General features: G+C 36.2%; 2 protein-coding genes across 3 annotated transcripts in view; both read right to left on the bottom strand.

Moving 5' to 3' along the window:
• LOC105175551 (transcriptional corepressor LEUNIG-like) overlaps positions 1 to 3,219 on the bottom strand; it is a 12,988-nt gene extending 9,769 nt beyond the window's left edge. The window contains exons 1-7 of the mRNA XM_011098018.2: positions 2,934 to 3,219; positions 2,739 to 2,792; positions 2,319 to 2,416; positions 1,587 to 1,696; positions 1,111 to 1,502; positions 610 to 658; positions 435 to 531 (exon numbers count right to left, since the gene is read on the bottom strand). Coding sequence (XP_011096320.1) covers positions 435 to 531; positions 610 to 658; positions 1,111 to 1,502; positions 1,587 to 1,696; positions 2,319 to 2,416; positions 2,739 to 2,764 — 772 coding nt within the window. The 5' untranslated portion in view covers positions 2,765 to 2,792; positions 2,934 to 3,219. The remainder of the gene's footprint in view (positions 1 to 434; positions 532 to 609; positions 659 to 1,110; positions 1,503 to 1,586; positions 1,697 to 2,318; positions 2,417 to 2,738; positions 2,793 to 2,933) is intronic.
• LOC105175550 lies at positions 4,898 to 7,182 on the bottom strand. 2 transcript variants are annotated; one of them, XM_011098017.2, is made up of 3 exons: positions 6,820 to 7,182; positions 6,521 to 6,678; positions 4,898 to 5,595 (listed from the first exon to the last, which is right to left on the bottom strand). In XM_011098017.2, exons 1-3 carry the CDS (start codon positions 6,865 to 6,867, stop codon positions 5,496 to 5,498), a joined length of 306 nt encoding a protein of 101 aa, XP_011096319.1. In that variant the 5' UTR covers positions 6,868 to 7,182; the 3' UTR covers positions 4,898 to 5,495. The 2 variants fall into 2 exon arrangements, with proteins under 2 accessions (XP_011096319.1, XP_011096318.1); XM_011098016.2 differs by having other exon boundaries at positions 6,787 to 7,131.

Raw genomic sequence — 7,421 nt, 5'->3', positions numbered from 1 at the left:
GCATCCTCATTTCCGAAATTTCGCCTCTTCAGTTTAACTTGGGACACTTTTGAGATGAATTAGAGGCATCTTTAAAGGAACTTTGACAAGCATAACATCTATCATAAATATCAAGCTTTGAGGATCCCTTTACAGAATCAGGGGAAAAAACGAGATCTATATCTAACATTCCTAATTCATTGAAAGTCCTAAGCTTTCGGAAGATGATTTCAGATGTGAAAGATAAAAGATAGTGACTGGCAAATCCTGTATCTAGCGTCTCCGATGATATACACGAAAGCAAAACATTCCCCAAGATATACATGTGCACCATCAAGCAATTTTCCTAGATCTTCTATTCAAGCCAACAAATAATTGCAAGAATTTAACATGAAAACTATACGATCAACATACTTAGCAAAGATACAAGAAGATGAGTAAGCATGTAAACAAACCAGTATCTGCCCGTTCCATGTTGTATTTTATTAGCTTTGATGGATGAGTTGGCTCTCCAATGGTGGATCCCCTTAAACCAGTACCAACGTTGTCATCCTGCACAAAACAAAATATTTTATTATCTCATCTTTTTCTATGATGCTAACCAGAGATTGTATATAAATGTAGACCTACTCTGATAAGAGAAAGCTGTCGCTTACTATTAACTGCCTTCTGAGCATGGCTGCAAGATGGGATGCCCATTAAAGAAGAGATTAGCATCATGCAGTTGATATGAGTGAACATTTGTAATATTTGAAAAATAAAACCTGGAAGGAAAGGAAAGATTACGTTCCTTCCCTAGAATCATGCAGACCAAGTCATTGCAAACAAGATACTCACAAATTATATCATGCAAGTTAGTAAAGTTTTTAGCTAAAGTACAATTCCAAGCATATGAGAGTAGTTATAGATCATAATTCCACTACTAATCAAGCTAGTTGAGGTTCACCTTCCTACATGTCACGTTCATAAAAGAGGAGATTACTGATAATGTTAAACCTTTACACAAGTCACCCCCTTGCTAGGCTCGATCAAACTGATTGCTGACTCAGATGGCCATGAAAAGAGACATTGCGCCAGAAGTTGGTAGCAACTTTAATCAACAGAGAGGCAGTGGATTCAATAGAGCATTACCTAGAACTGGGAGATGGCAGCACATAAGCTAATTGATCAAGTGCGTTAGAATTAAGGTCCCTGGCAGGAGGCCTAAGATGGTCTTGCTCACGCATTGTTGCAGCCATAAAATTTGTTATACTTTGGTCCTGCTTCATATTGATGTCTGGAATAAGAGTAGGGCCAAACCTATTTGGGTTGAGTTCTGTCCCGACCATCATTGCTGAAAGAGCATCTTGTAGCATATACCCCATATCTGGGCTTGGCATTGTGGGTGGACTGACATTTTGTAGCGGATGAGGAAATGGTGGCCTTAGCACTGCAGGGCAGGTGTTCTGCAGCATATAACTCACATCTGGCATTGGCACAACAGGATGAACGTTTTGTGGCACATATCCAGCATTCTCAGTCGCCTGACAATCATGGGAAAGTCACCTCGAACGCATGAGTTTGATACATGAATGAGATAAAAGATAACAAAGTTCAAGTAATAAAACCTTTGATGAGGAGGGCTGTGCTTCCTGGGCAAGCTTCCTAAGTTTACCAGAGTATAAATCCCAAAACAAGGACCACCACTCTTGCAGAAATCCTTCAGGAGGATCGATAGCTGGAAAAGAAATTATGAATTCTAAAATGAGTGCTCACCACTATCAGGTGATTTTCTCACTATAAGTTTTCAAAAAAGCAAAAATTGAATGTGAAATAGGACCAACTACTTCAGTTAATGAACAGAAAACAATGCGACAAAAAAGAGCATCTTGAATCAATGCATCTTTCATCTTTGGCCATACACAATGCAACTTATTAGACAAATAATGCTGTAATCAAATAGAATACGGCATAACTTCACTCAAAGTCATCCTTATCTATCATGAAATTAAACATGCAAGAAAGTAAAAGCAATATTAGTCCTGAATTCATCAGGGATATAAACAAAAGAAGGAAAAGAAAAAGCAAACTCACAGGATCTGCAATTACCTCTGCTTTCTTTTTTATTTATAAGAAGTCTTTCTCAATTTAATTCAGCAACTGAGATACACTTGAATAGTTATTCAAAATGTCCTTACCTCTTGAAGAATTAAAGAAACGTAAGCAAAAAATCACTGAATCAAGAATGAAAAAGAAAAACTGCTTGCATTAATACATACATTAATTTCAAGACAACAATAAAATTCAAAAGTAAATGAAAAGAATCTTAAAAGAAGTGGCCACCGAGAGTGTATATATACCAACGGACTTGGGATGAACACCAGCCTCCCTGGAAAAAGTCTCGGCAGTGAGGTGCAAGTTCTTTCTGATCAGGTAATCGTAGATGTACAAGTCCAGCCTGCCCACAAAGAAAAAAAAAAGGCAATTAGAAAAGGCAAAAAAAACTAGCACATGATTTTAGAAAAACAAAGCAAATAAATAAATCAAGAAAACCGCAAAAACCCTCAAGAAAATCAAAGAATTTTCTTGAAGAAAAAGCAATGGCATTGAACTTGTATGAAAACTCACATCTTCTGATGATCCTAGTATGTATGACATATTAAAAAAAGAAAAAAGATAAATAAATTGATAAATCACGAAACCACAAAAACCCTCAAGAAAGTCGAGATTTTTTCTTGAAGAAAAAGTAATGGCTTTGAACTTGTAAAGCAAAAACTCACATCTTCTGAGGATCCCACTCTTCCATGACGACAGAAATCAAATCCTTCGCTTCACTGCAACAAAAACAGCAGAAGAAAGAAAGAAAAAGCCAAAAAAAAAAAAAAAAATCAAGAATCTAGCAGATGAACAGCAGTAGAGCGTTCTTGAAAAATCTTGATTTCTTGATAAGAAAAAGATAAAGGAAGAAACTTCACCCAAAAGACGAAAACCCGTATAATTTGGAGGAAGAAAATGAGATAATTTAGAGAGTGAAAGTGAGTGAGAGAGTGGGGGGGTGGTGGAGGTGGAGGTGCGTGACGAAGGAAGTTGGTGCCAAAGCCATGCAAAATAGTACTAAAGAGAAAACAAAAGGGATTCACTATTACAATAATCCCATTATATAAACTACGCTCCCACTATTTACTACTCCTGCAAGAGACAAGAATCTAGAGAGAAAAAACAGTCTCACTCCGAGAAAACAATGGGCCACTCCCGCTCATATTTTTCTTTTTCCTTTTTTCTTTCAATTGTTTTCCTTAAAACAAAACACACACACACACTATAGTATATAGGTTTCAATTATATTCCACAACTCTGTGTAATATTTCTTAATTGTTTGACTCTCTCTTACCATCTAATTTTCAAAACCAAATAACTATTCTTTTAATTATTATAATAATTATCAATATCCACCAAAAATTACTAATAAATCATTCATGAAAATAGAAAAAAAGGGATTACAGATTACAGTGATCAATAATAATTGTGTCTGTCTCCAGTTGTTGAATTGAATTTGAATGAGAAGATTTCCAAAACGACGACCCGATAAAGTTTGCTTTTTGAAATGAAACGGACAACCTAAATCAACTAATGTACGTACTCTCTGTCAATACCAATACCACCCCAATTTGTGGTGGAAAATAGGACAAAGATTTTGTGTAATGCAGGTTGGAGATAGAATCACAGAATCATGCAAGCATCAACCTGCTTAATTACATACATTCCAGCAATCTTCTTCTCTGCTTCTCCTTATCATCATCCCATTAATTATTAACATAGAATGGATTATGGGAATGAATTACTGCCTACGTACTGCCCGAACCAACCCCAGTAAGTGGTTTTGCACTATCTGACAAACACCCATTCAATACTCATATACGTTAGAAAACCAGCTTACCTTCCATGCACTAAAACTGCTTTTTTCCTGAATACAAGTAAATGTGGTTGGACTCAGTTGGCGTTGAAACCTATGACAAAATTACCAGAATATTGTTGTCATCACATATCCAGATGCTGATCTCTTCTGTTCACACTTATCCAGACTCGTGAATTTTACATAAATTTCGAGTAAGAACGTTTTAAATTCGGTCTGATTTTGGAGTCATTACATATAAATTAGTTTCTAGAATTGTCAAATGTGTGTGGATTCTGCATGCAAAGTGTTGTGTCCAGGTCCGACCTGTAATTATTGTATGATTGGATTTAATGTGAGTATGCAAGACATTTTGTGAATTGAATTTAAGGTACCTTAATTAGTAGTTTCCTTAAACTGTAGAATTGGATTAATGTATGACTCATGAATTTATTGGTTATTATTTTTGAATTAATTCGTGGTTGATTAATTTATCCATAATGTCAATTGAATTATAGAGTAGTGTTTATGAAATATAAATATAAATGGTAGTCAAAAGTAGGTACTACTCGAGAGAATCTTGAAACCAACTCATGAAATTAATCAATATTCCCTGATAGATTGCAGGTACGAGGAATGAAGTTGCAGTACGTCAAATGGCCACGGGTTTAATTATAGTATCTAGATCTCCATGGGTGTTGGTGTTTTTTTTTTTTTTTTTAATAATAATTTAGATATAATTATAAATTTGAAATTATCAGTTTATTTAAATATTTTTTATATTTGAATAAACTAAACAACATAATGAATTGTAGCTGTTTAATTAAAAAAAAAAAGAGAGAGAGGTTGATCATTAATATTTGATACTAACAAAAGAGTTTGATTGATCAAACAACAGGATCCTTCACTCGGTCCGGCCCAACATGGCAACACTCTCCCCTATGGGTTATATGGGCTCGGCCCAACATGAATTAACATTTACTGGACTTCAATTGGGCCCCTACACGTAAACACCAAGCTTTATTTAACACTAATGGCTTCTGATCAGAACAACAAGCATTCCTGTTTCTTATTTTTCCTTCAAGCAAAAGAAACTCAAACTGCATATACCTGGTGTCAGACTGTATCTTTCCTTGAATGGAAAGAATGCGAAAAGACTGCCTTTCCAGGGTATAGACTATAGAACAAAAGAACATAACAGAAGAATTGATCTTGAGCTGGACAAGTTAAGAATTTCTTCTGTTCTGTGAGAGAAGCTAAGCATCTTTCTATCTAAATGGAATCTAATCACAATGTACTGGTGGTACAAGAGGCAAGATGATGAACATCCTATATAATCGTGGTTTTACGTCAAAATAACAAGTCATCCAAGACTGAGAAGAAATGAAGTTCATGTTGCAGTTGCCATGGTGCTCATGTTTCTGCTTCATCAAGGCCAAAAAGAAAAAGTCAAAGGAGGAAGCCAAGGAACGCTGAAGCAAGATGAAGGGCAGCGGGGAAAGTATTGAAGAATAAACTGGAAGAACTTCAACAATCATTGACAGTTAACAAATTTTCCTTTGGTTCTTGCTAGAGAGGTGTCAACGTTGCTGATCTTTGTTAGGTCTTCCATCTGAAACTGTATGATGTAATGATCAAACTCGGATTAGTTGCTCTTCTTGCTTCCGTCCTTGACATCTTTTGATCCTAACCCCATCTCCTGCATCTGGTGTTCAACAGAGACAAGGCCAGTCTCTGCAAGGTAGCTACAGAACATAGATAACGAAATGTTAGAAATCTTAATAATCAATATTATGGCCTTCATTTAAACATGTCGAGTAATATGGTTATAAGCAGCAGAATAAAGATCTTAAATCACAACGCATACCATGTCTATTCATTTCTCAGATCACATGTTCACAATAAAAAGAAGTGGCGTAGAAACACTAGACATCAAATCGAAGAAAGGAGGATAACAAAAAGTAATGCTGCCAAAATTGCCACCCTGCACGAGTTTGTTAATAATGTACTATATGGCTACACCAACAGTTCAATCAAGAACCACCTAAGAATTATAATAGGATCTTGAACCACCTAAAAAGTTAGACTTTTTCACTCAACTCCTCAAATCTTGTCCCTGATCAGCAACAATAATAGGATCAGAGAGAGTAAAAAGTTTATGATAAACTAAATCAACAGATAGGAGCACTTGTATTATGCAAATTCAATCTATACAAAATTCACATTGCTCTTGGAGCCAAAATTTGCTGAGTACTACTTGTCAGGAAAGCGTATATGCTAGGAAACAAAACAACCCGTTTAAAGAAAAATTATTTCTTTGAGCAGGATCCCTACTCATATGAAAAGCCCAGACACTTCCACAAACAAAATACCAGTGAGCAACCAAAGAACAGGGGAGAAGAAATTGAATTTAAACTTTTTGATAAATTCAAGAAAACATAGCAATCCAAGAAAACACTCAGAAGTTTAACTTCAATGGAAATGAATATCAAGTATAGATTTCTATCTGTTTCTAGCAATCTGATCTAAGCCCCACACGTGATAAGGTGCTACTTCAAATAAATACAGTAGAAAGTATTCAATAACTTCTTGGGGCGAACATTTGGAGAACATAAAACAGAACACAATTCACATTAGTAATTGCAAAAATGAATCAAGACGTTAAAATACCCGCTAAGAAGCAAGAAAAGGGTGGCAGCGATCAGGACAAGGAATGTGACATGGAACATTAAGGAAGAATCACTAAAAGATAAGGCTAAGCCCAGCATAGCAGCAAGACACAGACCCAGCATAAGAAAGGCAATCTTCAGTATGTTCCAGGTGGGACCCTGAATTTGAGTTGCCAAAGATCAGAGTTCTATATGGTAGAAATATAGAGAAAAAGTTTAAATCTTGATTGAGGAAAAAGTTCTATATATGAGAAAACTTGTACAGACGTTGACTCCAGGTGCTAAGGCTCCAAGCATTACCGCTTCGGCTGAGGAGAAACGTTCTTTACTCGATGGCGTGGCCTCCATTCTTGGGAAAATTTAGATCGTAGAGTGCAGATTTTTGTGGGTGGAGCCTGGAGGGGAGGTGCGTGCTTGTGTGTGCGCGTCTGTGTGTGAGAGAGAGATAGAGAGAGAAGGAAGGAAGAGAGAGTTGGGCCGAGAATATTAAGAAACGCCGGATTTACGGTCCTTCAGTTTTCGTATAGGTATCAGCCCAATACATAACTTTTAGTCTTCATTTGATTTTCCCACCTTAAGGTTCTTGCTCTTTTTAGTTTCTCTCTTAAAACCCTCAATTGACTGAAAGGGGCGTTAATAAATACCATATGACGTATCAAAATTTTTGCTATACGCTGGCACTTGGATTATTTTTATAGACTAGGAAGTTGGATTGTTGCATAGTTTTCATCATTTTCTGATAAAAAAACATTACAGATTGTTTTCTCGTGCAGCATAATTGTTGAATCATGATATCCGAGACGATTCTTCTGCAGTGACAAACAGGTGGTGTTCATCAGTCATGCTCTATACCCCGATTCTATCTAGATTTATTGTCGACTTTATTTCTGAATAAGATTTCA

This window comes from Sesamum indicum, linkage group LG12 (genome assembly GCF_000512975.1).
Source record: "Sesamum indicum cultivar Zhongzhi No. 13 linkage group LG12, S_indicum_v1.0, whole genome shotgun sequence".
NCBI classification, from domain to species: Eukaryota; Viridiplantae; Streptophyta; class Magnoliopsida; order Lamiales; family Pedaliaceae; genus Sesamum; species Sesamum indicum.
The sequence above is the reverse complement of the archived record's forward strand: the minus strand, read 5'-3'. Positions and strand labels throughout refer to the sequence as shown.

What these genes read in the sequence shown, in the direction of transcription:
- LOC105175550 (XM_011098016.2), bottom strand. Translation starts at nt 6,867, where the DNA reads ATGGAGGCCACGCCATCGAGTAAAGAACGTTTCTCCTCAGCCGAAGCG. An exon ending in CCTTAGCACCTGGAGTCAAC is followed by an intron (nt 6,679 to 6,786) that starts GTCTGTACAAGT and finishes ACTCAAATTCAG; the next exon opens with GGTCCCACCTGGAACATACT. An exon ending in CTTTTCTTGCTTCTTAGCGG is followed by an intron (nt 5,596 to 6,520) that starts GTATTTTAACGT and finishes TATGTTCTGTAG; the next exon opens with CTACCTTGCAGAGACTGGCC.